This window comes from Salvelinus alpinus, chromosome 9 (genome assembly GCF_045679555.1).
Source record: "Salvelinus alpinus chromosome 9, SLU_Salpinus.1, whole genome shotgun sequence".
Classification (NCBI taxonomy): Eukaryota; Metazoa; Chordata; class Actinopteri; order Salmoniformes; family Salmonidae; genus Salvelinus; species Salvelinus alpinus.
The window spans coordinates 39960055-39977640 of NC_092094.1; the positions used below are offsets into that span (position 1 = coordinate 39960055).

A 17586-nucleotide genomic window follows, 5' to 3' on the forward strand; every position below is an offset into this window, starting at 1 on the left:
AGGCATATAATCTATTCAACTGTGTGTTATTTGCATAGCTCTTTTCCTTTGTCACAAAATACTGACATGAAACTTACAGTATATGTGTGATTAGTCTTATGTTTCCTATACTAACCCCCCGGACACATGGAGGGAACAATAAGCTGTGCCTGGGTCACTGTCTGTCTTCCCCACTCTCACTTCTCATCTCTCCCACTAATGTCTCCACTCCCCAGCTCAGCCTGTCAGTCATGAGAATTTATAAAAATTGTTTGCTTGTTTTAGCATTTCCCCAGGCATTCACAACCTAATGAGCCTTCTCAAAGACAAAGTGGGTGTGGGCACAATTTTCCCCTGCAACACTTTGTTTGTAAAACTGCACCTTGTGCATGCATAGACCACTATACTAAACAAAAGTATAAACATAACATGTAAAGTGTTGGTCCAATGTTTCATGACCTGAAATAAAAGATCCCAGAAATGTTCCATATGCACAAAAAACTTATTTCTCTAAATTGTTGTGCAGAAATGTGTTTACATCCCTGTTAGTTAGCAATTCTCCTTTGCCAAGATAATTCATCCACTGACAGGTGTGGCATATCAAGAAGCTGATTAAACAGCATGATCATTACACAGGTGCACCTTGTGCTGGGGAAAATAAAAGGCCACTCTAAGATGAGCAGTTTTGTGTACAGCACAATACCACAGATCTCTCAAGTTTTGAGGGAGTGTGCAATTGGCATGCTGACTGCAGGAATGTCCGCCAGAGCTGTTGCCAGATAATTGAATGTTCATTTCTCTACCATAAGCCACCTCCAATGCCATCTTAGAGAATTTGTCAGCACGTCCAACCAGCCTGACAACCGCAGATCACGTGTAACCCCGCCAGCCCAGGACCTCCATATCCGTCTTCTTCACCTGCGGGATCGTGCAGAGACCAGCCCCCCGGACAGCTGATGAAACTGTGGGTTTGCACATCCAAAGAATTTCTGCACAAACTGTCAGAAACTGTCTCAGGAAGCTCATCTGCGTGCAGTTCAGTGTCGTAACCGACTTCAGTGGGCAAATGCTCACGCTGGAGAAGTGTGCTCTTCATCGATAAATCCCAGTTTCAACTGTACCGAGCAGATCGCAGACAGCGTGCATGGCGCAGTGTTGGCGAGCGGTTTGCTGATGTCAATGTTGTGAACAGAGTGCACCATTGTGCGGTGGGTTTATGGTATGAGCAGGCATAAGCTACGGGCAGTGAACACAATTGCATTTTATAGATGGCAATTTGAATGCACAGAGATACCGTGACGAGATCCTGAGGCCCATTGTCCTGCCATTCATCCGCCGCCATCACCTCATGTTTCAGCATGATAATGCACTGCCCCATGTCGCAAGGATCTGTACACAATTTCTGGAAGCTGAAAATGTCCCAGTTCTTCCAATACCTGCATACTTACCAGACATGTCACCACCCATTGAGCATGTTAGGGATGCTCTGGATCGACATGTGTTCCAGTTCCCGCCGATACTCAATAACTTCGCACAGCCAATGAAGGGGAATAGGATAACATTCCGCAGGCCACAATCAACAGCCTGATCAACTCTATCCGAAGGAGATGTGTCGCGCTGAATGGGGCAACTGGTGGTCACACCAGATACTGACTGGTTTTCTGATCAACACCCTACCTTTTCTTAAGGTATCTGTGACCAACAGATGCATATCTGTATTCCCAGTTATGTGAAATCCATAGATTAGGGTCTAATTAATTTATTTCAATTGACTGATTTCCTTATCTGAACTGTAACTCAGTAAAATCTTTGAAATTGTTGCATGTTGCATTTATATTTTTGTCCTTGGTGAGTGAGGATGTGACGCTTGCATGATGCTGATGTACTGTTGATTGGGTGAGCTGATCTCAAGGTGTACTGTACATCGCAATGAGTGTCTGGATTGTATTTTGTACTTTTAGGTGTATGATAGCAACATGACGAGGTGTGTGTGTGTGGTTGGCTAGATGACTGTAGCACATGTACGTAGGCTAAGCTATCCATAATATATGTTTCTGTGAATAAAACATTGTTAGGCTATTGACTTCTTGCTGTTGGTGATGATCATGCAATGTTTCCTGGATCTGCCTGCCAGGTACAGTAGATGATGGTTTTTGTGTTCTTTCTGTTCTGTTAGGGAGCAGTGCTGATGTTGATACACTGACAAGTGACTAAACTAACTGTATAACCCATGTTGACTGTAATAAAGACAAGTCCTAAAACATAGGTGGTAAGACATGATGAAACCCTTTCCCAGAATTCACCACATTGACCATTCCTTTAGAATGATTTGATGATCATAGGCTACCTTATACTCCTGCTAAATATGTTACATTTTATATGAGCTTACCAATACCTATAGGTCTATATCAGATTAATGCCTAGTATTATCAGACTAAGGACCTTATTTCCCACTGCGACCAAAATCCACCGCTGCATAAAAACATTATTGGGATCGAAATGATCCGCGCTCCCCAGTGGGAGGTTTGAAGAGTATCAAAGCAGCAGAACCGCTTGCTGGCTACGGGATGGAAAAGGTTAGCTTGGCGCCGGAGTTTGTCAGTCGATTTAACCCTATTGCCCGCAGAACAAGACTACCATAGGCAGTGCTGCACTGAAAACCAAACACTACATCAGGATAGCCTACATTTGTTTTTTTGCTGGGGCTGTATAGTACGAGAGGGTCCATCGAATCTATCGCATGGTATTATCGTAGCAATTAGCAGTAAAGGGAAAGGCAAAATGTGGTACTCAAAGTTAGGCTTTGTGAGGTGACTTAACTGGTAAGGGAAAGGCACTTAGGCTACACACGACACTCACCTACTCTTCGCAAACTTGGGGTAAGCTATACCCTACCCGTGCTGTGGAGCGCGCGCATCGCAACGCCTCTGCAGTACGGATCTTGTAACGGGACACTCCGCTTGTATCATTTTCTCTCTTCGTATTTTGAAGACTTTTTAATCGCGTTTACAGGTTGGGACACTGTGGATCCCGTGGATACAACATGTAGCATCTGGTATTTTTCGGTGAGAGTGACTGATGTTGATTGTTCAAACGGACTGAGAACTAGAGAGCTGTTCTCTTCACTAATATGGTACGTGACAAGTTTATTTAGTCTTCATTCTTATTATTCAACGTTCACTGTCAAATGATGTAGGCCTATTTGTCATGGTCATTGCGCTTATTGGAGTTTAATGTCAACTACAAATCTGATCATATCTTGGAAATAATAAAATTATTATGATAGAATAGCAAGTAGCTTAGATGTTATATAAAGTACAATCACCTTTACACTCCTCGTTTGATAAATTGGAATAACCAAAACAGCTGTTTGATCTGTTTAAAAATAAATAACCAATAGTCTATATGATATATAGTGAGAGCAGCCTCCGCTGTTTAAAATGATGTAGCCTACAGTATTCTACAGTGACAGCCAATGCTTTAGTGGGACGTTCAAGACAATAAGACAAGGCATTCAACACATACCGATAAGCTTTATAATAAAACATTAAAAGACGATTAGGCTATGGGTTCCATAAAATAGGCTACTTGTTATAATAGTCTGTAATAGCCTATTATTGTCGACATGTAGCTTTGTAACTTGAAGTAGAAATTCCTTTACTTTTTAAAGATGACTTCTATGCAGAATCACCCGTGTGTGTGTGTGTGTGTGTGTGTGTGTGTGTGTGTGTGTGTGTGTGTGTGTGTGTGTGTGTGTGTGTGTGTGTGTGTGTGTGTGTGTGTGTGTGTGTGTGTGTGTGTGTGTATCGCACACCTCCGCAGCCCCCGCAAGGCGGGTGGGCCCACGAGTTCTGGGGGCCCATGCGCCTGTCATCGTTGTACATTTTTTTTTACATAGTTGTGATAGATGTTGATGTTTTGATAGAAACCCTCCAAAAACGATTTCATAAACCTTTTTATTTTCCATATGTAGGCTACTAGGAAAATAAGTGTTTGTTTCTTGGGCTTCAGGAATGTGACTGAAAAAGTGACTCAGGCCTTTAATAAAAATAAACAATTTAACAGTTTGAAAGAATAGGGGGATATCGGTGAATAAATGCGGTGGTCAAGGCTATGATGGCGCCAGTGCAATGAGCGGAGCTTACTCAAGTGGTCAAAGCACATATCAGACTGATAGCCTAATCATTTTTAGGTAGGCCTAGTTCTTTATGAGTTTTAGTTTATAAAACGATCAGTTCGCAGAAGCGACAGTTACAGGGATGTAAAAACAGTTTGATTGCCATAGCAACATCAGGTAAACTGGGTTGTGCTTCAAATAAAGCGTCTCATTCTCCTTAATTGCCGGCCTCAACACGTTACAGAAAGAGATTACATGTATAGGAAACTCTGGGGACAGGTCGTCTGGATTCTGGACAGCCATTAAATTGGCAGATGCAAACAGATTATATTTAGCAGACAACAGTTCTTGAGGGCTTGAACAAAAAAAGCGGTTTGTGATTTCGTGCATAGGCTACTGGTGAATCGGCGTTTGAGTTGTGTGGTTGCAGTATCAACAGTCTATGCTATATCTTAGCATGCATCATGAAAGACTACCTTTACATTGTGCGCAGTGCAATGGACATATAATGCACAATGTCTCAGGAAAGACTGTCTGGGTCGACAACACTCAGTTTAGAAAACAGTCAGGCCCCCACAGGCCATGGGGAAAACATTTGCACACAAACAAGGAGGACTTCAGCAGACCAGGTAGAGTATCTCAAGTTGGATTTAATTTGATTGAATTTACCTTGAATATTGCAGGCCATTTGCTATTAGCCACACAAAACAATAGTTCAACAATAGTGGCTGAATTTATCTTCAAGCGACTCCATATTGTTAGGTTATTTGATATTTATAATATTTTTTGGTATAAGAATTACATATCAAATTAGCATGCAGTTGCATCGAATGTTTGAATTTCCAACTTTAATTAGCCTACTGAACAAGTAATTACATTATTGCCACCAGCCCACAGTCTAAAAATGGCCGCATTGCGAGACAGTTTCGTGAAATGTTAGGCTTAACATTAGAACATTTTGACCAAATAGGCCTACCAATAAACATATATCCATTAGCTAAAGCAAGTATATACGTGCACTGGCAACACAGAAAGCCCATCATCCATTCAATTTCAGCACCATGGACAGCGATTGGTGGTCTATACGGGCCTAACTTCGACCTGCGTTATGGCGTTATGCCAGTGGTGTGTGTGTGTGTGTGTGTGTGTCTCAGGCTACATGGCTCTTAGGCTATTTCATGAAATGGCACGCAATGGATTTGTAATGGACCTATAGCAGATGGAAACTTCATTGCTCTGATCTCCTGTGTCTGTCACTAGTGAGCGCAGTGGAGGGAATGTTCCTGATAATGCCACTGCGCCGCTAAAACACTTATTTCAATTAACTTTCCACTCGGCAAAGCAACCAACCATCAGACGGGAATACTGTATTACCAGTTATTCTATTAATAAATAGTGTATAATTCTCTCCCACCACGATGGAAATGAAACACCTTGACAAGAGTGATTTATTGAATCCCCTATGCAGAACTAGAGGAGTTACATTATGTAGCCCACCGCTGATTTAAACTGTAATTATCCGCCAACTATTATCCACCTCCCTAATGTTCTCCAAGGTATAGGCTAATAGCCATACCCCACATGCTAAATTGATGGTGACATTTTATATCACAATTAAAATGTGCAGTAGTAGAGGTGTGAAAAGCACTCCACTGTGCAACAAATCTAAGTAGTAGTCAGATCAGTTGTTGTCAGTCATAAACATCTTGAGAAAAGAGTAGCCCTGTTAGATATCTGTCACTATACCATATGGCATAAACATGACCACAGTGAGCCACACATTTCAAGCTTAATCCTCAGCTTTACTCATCCTCACAGGTAGAGATTCACACCCATTCATTATGACAGATGATGTGTCTGGGCTAGTTTGTCTGGGAAGAGTGGAGGTGTATTCTGACTCTACTGACCATACTGCTGTACTGTACTGTACTACAGGAAACGGAGGGCAGAGCACGCCGCCATCCACATCGTCAGTGCTATAGTGGAGCGCGTCAAGAGCTTCAAGTTCCTCGATGTCCACATCACTAAGGAATGGTCCACACACACCAACACAGTAGTGTTGGCTGAAAGCCTCCAACACAGGAGGCTGAAAAGATTTGGCATGGGCCCTCAGATCCTCAAACAGTTCTACAGCTGCACCATTGAGAGCATCTTGACTGGCTGCATCATCGCATGGTAGGCAACTGCTTGGCATCCTACCGCAAGGCGCTACAGAGGGTAGTGGGGATGGCCCAATAAATCACAGGGGCTAAGCTCCCTGCCATCCTTCTATACCAGGCGGTGTCAGGGGAAGGCCCTAAAAATTGTCACCCAAGTCACAGACTGTTCTTTCTGCTCCCGCATGGCAAGTGGTACTGATGCACCAAGTCTAGAACCAACAGGACCCTGAGCTTCTACCTCCAAGACTACTAAATAGCTAACCGGACCACCTGCATTGACCCTCTTTGCACTAACTCTTTTGACTCATCACGTACACTGCTGCAACTGTTTATTATCTATCATTATCTAGTATAGTCACTTTACCCCTACCTATATGTACATATCTACCTCAATTACCTTGTACCGCTGCACCGCGACTCGTGTATACAGCCAAGTTATCATTACTCATTGTGTATTTATTCCTTGTGTTATTTTTTTTTTTTCCTGAATTTTTGGAAGGGCCCGTAAGTAAGCATTTCACTGTTAGTCTACACCTATTGTTTACGAAGCATGTGACAAATACAATTGTATTTTATTTGACAGTGCAGTACAGAGCTCTGATCCATTACGGACTCACTGATGTCAGTCTCTGGACTAGGGATGTGCTGTAGACGAGGAGGAGCCTCTACACCACTGCAGTCTAACTGAGATTTAATGTCCTTCTTTTCTTCTCTCTCTCTCAGTGTCTGCTTGACGCCACCAGCCTGGGACCCGCTTGATCCTTCTGCAGAGTCTGAAGGGACTCACCTGATCCCCAGCCCCAGGATGCCCAACATCAAGACCAGCCACTGAGCCCCCAGTGTGACCAGCCCAGCCGGCCACCCACCCCGATGCCACCATGCCTATCATCAGCAATGCAAACCACGACTTCAGCAACCTCTCGGCCAGCGATGATAGCAGCCTCGATGCCATCTTCACCCAGATCCCCGAGACGGAGACGGTCAAGGGTGTCTACTACCAGAGGGCCCAGTTCATCAGACGACCAGAGGACCTACTGTCAGTGGACCACGGTCTACTAGCGGTCATCAACGTGGGAGGCAACCGCTACACTTTTCCCTGGAGCACGCTGGAGCAGTTTCCCTTGACCCGGCTGGGACGGCTCTGTGGCCTTAGCAGCCCAGAGGAGATTGCCGGCGTGTGTGACGACTACGACGAGACACGGCGAGAGTTCTTCTTTGACCGCAGCCCCTCGGCCTTCCGCGTCATCCTCAACTTCCTGGCAGCGGGGAAGCTGCGCATGCTGAGGGAGATGTGCGTGCTGTCACTACATGATGAGCTGCTCTACTGGGGCGTAGAGATGACCTACATGGAGCGCTGCTGCAAGAGGAAGATGTACACGCGCATCGAGGAGATGAAGGAACACGAGCGGCAGGAGGAAGAGCAAAGGCAGAGGCACGCCATGCTGCGCCCCCCAGTTGAGGAGACACGCTATCGCAAGTTCATGAACCAGCTGAGGGATATGGTTGAGAATCCCCAGTCTGGCCTGCCAGGAAAGATCTTTGCCTGCCTGTCGGTGGTGATGGTAGCAGTGACCGTCATCAGCCTGTGTATCAGCACCATGCCGGACCTCAGGGAGGAGGAGGACAGGGTGAGTGAGGCCAACCTTAACAATGACCGCCATAGTGCCATTAAGGCTGTAGCTTTAGAAATATCCACCAAGGTAACTTACATTTGTCACCCTCACTGGAGTGTGTCTCGTTTATTTGTGTGTGTGTGTTTGGGGCCTCCTCGACAGGTTAGTTTTCCTTGGACTCAGATTGATAATGACTAGTGATTAAGGACATTGCTTAAAGCCACAGTGATTCATCCTCACATCAGATTTATTCTGAAAGACAGAGAGTGTCCATTAACAACAATGATCAATATGCTGGCCATAGCACAAACAGGGCATGAACAAGCTCCGAAATTACTTCTCACTTTATTACCCTGCACCCAATGGCAGGTGTGTGTGTGTGCGTACGTGTGTGTATGCATGCGTGTGTGTGTGCAGTATGTGTATAGTTTTTGTCGTGTTTGTGTGTGTTTCAACTGATTCATATTCTTCTCAGTTGGCTGCATACAGTATAATGCAGCTAAATTGGTCTTTCAGTCACTGACCATCAAAAGTTGCATGCAGGACATGCTTTCCTTCACGCACACACATTGACACACACTCTCCCTCTCACACACATTGACACACACTCTCCCTCTCACACACACATTGACACACACTCTCCCTCTCACACACACATTGACACACACTCTCCCTCTCACACACACATTGACACACACTCTCCCTCTCACACACACATTGACACACACTCTCCCTCTCACACACACATTGACACACACTCTCCCTCTCACACACACATTGACACACACTCTCCCTCTCACACACACATTGACACATGCTCTCCCGCACGCACGCACACACACACACACACACACACACACACACACACACACACACACACACACACACACACACACACACACACACACACACACACACACACACACACACACACACACACACACACACACACACACACACACACACACACGTATGTGCACACACACACACACACACACAAGCTCTCTCTCTCACACACACACGCACGGACTGGGATATGTTCTGGGTTGCCTCTGAGAATAACATTGACGTATACACTGACACGGTGACTGAGTTCATCAGGAAGTGTATAGGGGATGTTGGCAGGGAGTCCAGACAATCACGGATTACAAGTGGAAAACCAGCCACGTCGCGGACACCGACGTCTTGCACCCGGAAAGGCTAAACACCTACTTCGCCTGCTATTGAGGATAACACAGTACCAACGACGCAGGCCGCTTCCGAGGACTGTGGGCTCTTGTTCTCTGTGGCTGACTTGAGGAAGACGTTTAAGCGTGTTAACCCTTGCAAGGCTGCTGGCCCAGACAGCATCCCTAGCCGCGTCCTCAGAGCATGTGCAAACCATCTGGCTGGAGTGTTTACGGACATATTCAATCTCTCCCTATCCCAGTCTACTTGCTTCAAGATGTCCACCATTGTTCCTGTCACTCAGAAAGCGAAGGTAACTGAACTAAATGACCATCGCCTCGTAGCACTCACTTCTGTCAACATGAAGTGCTTTGAGAGACTAGTTAAAGATCATATCACCTTGTCGTGACTTTACTTTCATTAATCTGATGACTGTTATTTATCGTATCAACTAACTATGTTTAATTGTTACCTGATTAAATTAATCATGTAACAATTAACTCATTAGGAATCTGGGGCACCACAAGAGCGGTTCTTTAAAGAGTTACCATCTCCCGAATTAAACTAAAAAGGTCTTTACCTATCACATCCATCAAACAGTCAAGGTATTAAATCATAACCTCTTATCATATCATTCTGAACAGTCGTAATCTTCTAGGATCTGCAAAATCCTCATACTTCTCATGATTCAGTAAACAAATTGGTTTAATTATTTATTTACTAGCTAACTAAATAATAACACACAATAAACATACACACATAATACTTGAGAAATAGGTCCCTAATGGACTGACAACATATGGCGGCTTCTTACACAGAAAATGAAGAGGGAGGAAAGAGAGAGAAAAAAGGATACTTATCGTTGATACATTTTAGAACTATTCCCACAGTAATCATATACTTTGCACATGAACCGCCGCCCGTTTTAAGTAAGAAATCATGCATGTATTTAACGTTAAGTGTGAATGCCTTCGTTCGCCGTTTATCTCTGTCGGAACCAGCCCTCCTTAGGAAGGTTGTTGGCCTTTCAGCGGCAAGCTTGTATGGCTCCGAATGTCCGAAAGGGGTCTCCCCTTTTCTACTGTTGTTCACTCTGGAAGATAGCTAGCCAGCCGTGTCGACGGTTCCCATTGGTGATGAGCGTAGTAAGATACTGTGATTTAAGAAGAGTAATACAGTAGGATGATTTGAAGAGTAGTAGGATGGTCCAACTTAGATTCGCTTTTCTAGATATTTGACTTAGAACAGCTGATCAGCCGTACCAGTGATTGTCTGGTCTAATGTTAATCTCTGTTGGCAATCCTTTTATGCACTCTGGCCAAAGGGGACGTCTCCGTCAGTCTGACACGCTCTCTGACCTCACTCGGGGCGCGGCTACTTACTATGCACAGTTTTTAAGGGATAGATTCTCTTATGGCTCCTAAAATCACATTCCTATCTTAACATAAATACTTTCTACGTTTTTCATATTTCATGTACAGTATTTCCTTTATAACCTTTTTTAAAGACATCACAAAATAAAACCCAATATGGCATTATTTTTCTTTAGATCCCCTCTGAACATTCCCCACATTCTTATGTTAGAAATATTGTTCCAGTATTCACTTTTTGAACGTGTTAGAGTTTCAGCGGGAACAGCCATTCCTTTGGATCATACTGGAGGGGAAAGAGAGGGCCTGGCTACTGTCATCCACCGCCAAGCTGATCTGACCCATCCTGATCTGACTTGCCTAGTTAAATAAAGGTTAAATATATTTTTTTTAATAAAAGTGTATTTACAAAATGCATCATTACATTTCTTCCCCAAATGAGTGGCGTTGTGACACTAACTGGCGGTTGTATAGGGAACTTGTTTGTGGCTCTGTCACTTCCTAAGTAAAAACAAACACACACCTTAATCATCTAAATTGACAATATTCTATATACAGTACCAGTCAGAAGTTTGGACAAACCTACTCATTCAAGGGTTTTTCTTTATTTGTACTATGTTCTACATTGTAGAATAATAGTAAAGACATCAAAACTATGAAATTACACATATGGAATCATGTAGTAACCAAAAAAAGTGTATATATATTTTATATTTGAGATTCTTCAAAGTAGCCTGCACTTGAAGAAACTTTCAAAGTTCTTGAAATGTTCCCTATTGACTGACCTTCACGTCTTAAAGTAATAATAGACTGTCATTTCTTTTTGCTTATTTGAGCTGTTCTTGCCATAATATGGACTTCGCCATTTACCAAATAGGGCTATCTTCTGTATACCACACCTACCTTGTCAAAACACAACTGATTGTCTCAAACGCATTAAGGAGTAAAGAAATTCCACAAAGTGTCACGCCCTGACCTTAGATATCTCTGTTTTTCTATATGTTTTGGTTAGGTCAGGGTGTAACTAGGGTGGGTACGCTAGTTTTGTATGTCTAGGGTTTTTGTATGTTTGCCTGATATTGTTCCCAATCAGAGACAGCTGTTTATTGTTGTCTCTGATTGGGGATCATATTTAGGAAGCCATTTTCCTCGTTTGTGTTGTGGGATCTTGTCTACGTATAGTTGCCTTTGTGCATACCAGTAGCGTCACGTTTCGTTTGTTCTTTATTTGTTTTGTTTTGGTGAGTTTCGATTTATTTAAAATATGTGGAACTCTACTCACGCTGCGCCTTGGTCTCATCTTTACGACGATCGTGACACAAATTAACTTTTAAGATGGCACACCTGTTAATTGAAATGCATTCCAGGTGACTACCTCATGCAGCTGGTTGAGAGAATGCCAAGAGTACAAAGTTGTCAAGGCAAAGGGTGGCTACTTTGAAGATTCTCATATATTTAGATTTTTTTAACACTTTTTGGGTTACTACATGAATTCATATGTGTTATTTCATAGTTGATGTCTTCACTATTATTCTACAATGTAGAAAATAGCAAAAATAAAGAAAAACCCTTGAATGAGTAGGTGTGTCCAAACTTTTGACTGGATCTGTACATCCACGGTCTTGGCTAAATGACTCTATCGTGGCATTTTGTCTAATGTCATATCTAGGGTGATCCTACTTAGCAGTGTGTTGCTTAGGGCACTATCCTAAGTTGATAACTACATGATAACTCTACAGCTGTAAGGCACTAGCTTCGGACAGTCTATAGGGATGACCTATGGACCTCTGGTGATTAATTTAGCTGTAGAGTCAATTTCCAACTTTACCAAGGCTGGTATTTTGCCCTCAAGTGATCCTAGTATAAATCCTCATTAAATATTGTTGTATGTGTGTGTTTATGCTTACACAAGCGCACATGCCAAGAGAAAGAAAACCAGTTATCCTGGTAGGCTGCAACCTGTAATGAGCACGAGGGGAGACAAAGAGCTGGTTTCAAGCGCAGGGCGTAGCAGGTGTTAATTGCAAAGGACCACAGGAGGAGGCAGGTAGCTGGGTCCAGGGGCAGGCAGAAGGTCATACACAGGGGGTCCAAAAGGGCAACAGTACAAGCAGGGAAAAGGATAGTAACGCAGTCCGGGAGATCAGGCAATAGGTAGATAACAGAAAAGCCGATAGGCTAAAGTACAGGCAGGGAATAGGCAAAAACTATCAAACACAGGAGGAGTAACTCACGGGAAACCCAGCACTCAGATGTGACACAGATGTGTCACAAAACAAACAATACCCCACAGTGATGGGGTGCAACGAAGTGAACTAAATAGTGTGTGATAATGACATACAGGTGTGTGAACAGGTGATTAGAATTCAGGTGATTGGGATCTGGAGAGTGAGCCACGTTCAGGGGATCTAGGGATTTGAGAGTGTGAGCTGGAAAGTGAGCTGTAAAGTGAGCTGCGTTCAGGGAATCTATGTGTTTGATGGTGTGAGTTGGAAGCAGATGTTACAAGCCTGTTCAGAATGAGTCTGACTTCATCAGATAATTTCTGTGTCAATGACCGCGTGTCAGTAAGAATCGTTGCCGACCTCAAGCCATATACCAAGGGGACCTGTAGTGGTTTTACTACAAGTCAATGTGTCTTACACCATTGTAGTGGCGATAGATATGAAGGAGTCTATTTCATAGTTATGTTATCCACGACGGAATTACTCTGTAAGCACTGAACCAGTCGTAGGCGGTGTGATCATGGTTCATGACTTCTAATAACTTTCCTCCTGAATGGAGGGTTCTATTTATTAGCGGCATGTGTGTTAACCTTTTCACATGTGAGTTCCAAATATCTCTAACGGTCGTCCCAGCGTGAGTTGTTTATGCACGTGATGTCAGAATGCACTCACTGTTCCAAAATGTGATTATTACGCAACAGGACAGTCAACACGCTGCCTGCTAATTATCTATAGGCTATGTTTCAACATGTCAATTTCAAATAATTTTCTAACAAGTTGTATTTTCTAACAACAGTTTGAATTGAGGTGTGTTCTGCCTCATTAATTCTCATAGAATTAGTCCATTTCAGCGTTGCGGACATTTTATGTTTGAGGCTTTACTGAGCCGGATAAACTTCTCTCTTCCAGGAGAACCCACAGCACTTCACTCATGTTTGTGCAGATCAAGTATACATATATTTGCGCAGTCTTGCAAGAATTGGAAAATTTTCTTGCTGGCACTTGCTTTGCCTTCCTTGTTTTTCTTACACATAATAACTTTGGACTTGTGTGCGTTCCTATCAAAGTAAGTTCCTTATTTTCTGTATATCGTGTTGTCATTTCTACTGTAGGCCAATACAGTATGTATGTATATATGTATGTATGGAGTATAATGTATTTACAGTTTTATTCACGTTTTCAATTACTGGTGACAAATAATGCATTCCGATTATTGCATATATTGTAATGGACAACTATGATGTGTGTAAAATACTTTTCTGAAGGTTGTACTGATTATAATGAGTTAAGCTATTTGCCAGCTATGTGTGGCGCCATGTTTATTGACATTATACAATGCATTCTGGGTGTCACGTAGTCTTCCAGACCAAATATGTTATAATGAGGTGAAGGAATGGTTCACTCATCTTTCGGGTAAGCTTCCGGAAGTGAATGAAGGGAAGTGGATGATTGTAGACGACACACCTCTGTAGTATGATCTAAAATAAGGACGCAACGAGGTTCTAGCTCCAGCCTGTTTATTAACCTAACCCTCGCATGTCCTACATAGGTACGGATACCCCCAAGGGATATCCTACTACATCTTCCCCTCTCCCATGAACAAGAACTCAACATGCATAACCACTGAAGCATAACTGAAATGCAATTTGGAAACCAGTATTATTCTCTAACATGCTACTTCCCATCCTGAAACAGTATGAAAGCATTAAATCACACAGTATGAACATTAACTTAGGTACAGTCTCTTTTTGCTGGGTATGGTCCCCCAACAGTATGTTTTCTCTTCACGTAACATAGTCTTTCAGCCACTCTGGTGGCTTCACATCCCCTTTTGGGCGCGCTTGTGGCTCTGTGAGCATTCTCTCTCCTTCACCCTCTTTTTGTGCATTTTCTGTGGCCTCAGTCTGTGTGGCTGGTAGATCTGGAAGAGCTCTGAGGTGTGTTTTGTTCCTTCATACCTCTTCTGAGCCTGTGTCCACCACATAGGAGCGTGGGGCATCCGCTTTCCTCAGCACTATTGCTGGTGTCTTTGAGTTTGTAATCCACACACGTTGACCTTCGGTCAGCTCTGGCCTCTCCTTAGCACGGTGTCTCCGATTAAAGTCTCCAGTTTGAGTTTGTTTCAGCCGTTTGTCCCTCTCAGCGAAGGCCTTCCTGTTAGGCCATCGGGGTTTAAGCTGAGCCGGCGAGACAAGCAATGGGGAACGCAGCCTCCTGCCCATCAGGAGCTTGGCAGGCGACGGCCCATGATGCAGTGATGTAACTCTGTAAGCTAACAGAGCCCTGTATGGATCCTTGTTCTTTTTCAGCAGTCCCTTGACTGTTTTCACAGCTCTCTCTGCCTCACCATTACTCTGTGCATGGTAGGGGCTACTGGTCACATGTATGAAGTCATATTCTGCGGCAAAAGCAGAAAAGGAGCTCGCAGAGAACTGGGGAGCGTTATCTGTTGCATGTGACCCCATGACCAGTCATTCTCTTTGGCTAGTAAGTCTCTCAGAGGTTTGGTTGTATCTGAGAACTGTGGGAGGAACTTACCCACATATGTGGCCATGCCTAAGAAGGTCCTGACTTCAGCCACATTCTGGGGTTTGGGCATATCTGTGATGGCGCTGATCTTCTCTGGGTCCGGCTCTATTCCAGCTGCACTGATTTTGTGTCCCAAGAACAAGACCTCTGATTGTGCAAAAGTGCATTTTTCATTGAGTGTCAGGCCAGTCTCCTGGAGTCGGGTCAGAACTGCTGTGAGCCTTACATCATATTCTGCTCTGTCCCTTCCGCACACGAGCACATCGTCCGCGTGGACTATGACGCCACTCAGCCCATCCAACAGCTGGGACATGCGTCTTTGGAAATGCTCAGGACCGGAAGCGATTCCAAATGGCAAAACATTAAAATAGTAACGGCCAAACGGTGTTATAAACGTTGTGAGTGCCCTACTCTCTGATGACAGCGGTATCTGCCAGAAACCTGAGCGGGCATCCAGCTTTGTGAAGACTTGTGAGCCATCCAACTGAGCCAGTGACTGCTCCACTGATGGTAAGATGTGTCTCTCTCTGCAGAGTGCCTCATTCAATTTAGTCATGTCCACACAGATCCTTATTTCCCCATTGGCTTTTGGGACCACCACCATCCCTGCACACCAGTCTGTGGGACTCTCTATTTTAGACACCGCCCCAATTTCTTCCATCCTCACCAACTCTTTCTTTACTCTGGCCAATAAAGGGATAGGCCCCCGGCGGGGGGTGGTAAGGGGATAGGGGACAGCATCCTCTTTCAGGCAGATTTTGTAGTCACCTTCTATCCTTCCTAGACCAGAAAACACTTTCGGGAATTTCTTTTTGATAACCTCACCTGGGTCCTCCAGTTCGCTCACTCTCTCAATGAGTTGCAATGCTTCAATTGCTGGCAGCCCCAGCAACGGTCTGGCTAGAGAGTCAATGACGAAGACAGGCTGGATGGCACTTTTGTCTTTACTCTCCAGTTTAATCACCAAGTGCCCTACCACTGGTAAAATCTTATTACTGGGCCCGTACAGTTTTTTGTTTGTAGAGAGCAAAGGGCCATCTCTGCTATAGCTATACAGCCTAGTTGGGATAGCTGTCACTGCTGCCCCAGTGTCTAGTTTAAATGACACAACCTCCCCATTGAGTTTAATGTCTGAATGCCAGCCAGCATTGTTTTCCTTTACTTCTCCCAGAAAGATGCTGTCCTGATGTACCTCTTCTGAGACCCCATGCATTTGCTTTAATCGACAGACAGCTGAAAAGTGTCCTCTCCTGTGACATTTCCTGCATTCCGCATCCTTTGCTGGGTAATCTTTCCATCTGTGGAAAGGGGATTTCCCACATTTGCGAGAAACACTTGAACTAGCTACTGGTGCTGTCTGTGATTGTTTTCTCCACGTCCGTCTCTGTTCTGTGTTCCCCTCCGTTTATTTAGCTCTGTATGAAAATGCATGTTTTTCCTCACTCTCTTCGTTCTGCAAGGAGCTGCTGTCGCGCAGTATCGTCTGCTGTCTTTTTACTGTCTCCCTCTGCCTAACCTGGTTTACCGCTTTGGACAAGGTAAGCTGGGAATCCAACTGTACCTTTTCAGAAAGTGATATATTTCTTATTCCGACTACAATCCGATCTCGGATCAGCTCTTCCCTGAGCGCGCCAAACTGACAATGTTCTGCTAGTTTGTGAACAGCTGTGATACAACTGTCGGTGGTTTCACCCTGCTCCTGTTTGCGCATATTAAACCTAGCTCTCTCAAAAATAATGTTGTCTCTCTGTCACGCCCTGGCCTTAGTATTCTTTGTTTTCTTTATTATTTTAGTTAGGTCAGGGTGTGACATGGGGAATGTTTGTGTTTTGGGTGGTTATATGGTAAAGGGGGTGTTGGGTTTAGTGTATGGGTTTGTGTTGAGTGAATGTTTCTAGGTATGTCTATGGTTGAGTGAATGTTTCTAGGTATGTCTATGGTTGCCTGAGTGGTTCTCAATCAGAGACAGATGTCTTTCATTTGTCTCTGATTGGGAGCCATATTTAAGGCAGCCATGGGCATCATGCATTTGTGGGTAATTGTCTATGTCTATGTTGCATGTTTTTGCACTTAGTCATTTATAGCTTCACGTTCGTCTATTTGTTGTTTTGTTTAGTTTTTCTTCTTCTAAATAAAGAGAAGATGTATTTTTCACACGCTGCGCCTTGGTCCTCTCTCTCTCCCTTTGACGATCGTGACAGAATTACCCACCAACAAGGGATCAAGCAGCGTGTCAAGTGGCAACAGGAGCAAGGAATAAAGGATTCATGGACATGGGAGGAAATATTGGATGGTAAGGGACCTTGGGCACAACCGGGAGAATATCGCCTCCCTCGTGAAGAGCTGGAGGCAGCGAAAGCCGAGAGGAGGCAGCACGGAGGCAAGGCTGGAAGCCCGCAAGTACAACCCAAAAATTTCCTGGGGGGG

The 17586-nt window shown here is 44.0% G+C and overlaps 1 protein-coding gene across 1 annotated transcript in view; it reads left to right on the forward strand.

The window, feature by feature from the left end:
* The first annotated feature begins 2536 nt into the window (after nt 1-2536).
* LOC139530099 (voltage-gated potassium channel regulatory subunit KCNG4-like) overlaps nt 2537-17586 on the forward strand; it is a 71897-nt gene continuing 56847 nt past the window's right edge. Inside the window, exons 1-2 of the mRNA XM_071326200.1 lie at nt 2537-3112; nt 6979-7883. Of these exons, the coding sequence (XP_071182301.1) occupies nt 7134-7883 (750 nt within the window). The 5' untranslated portion in view covers nt 2537-3112; nt 6979-7133. The remainder of the gene's footprint in view (nt 3113-6978; nt 7884-17586) is intronic.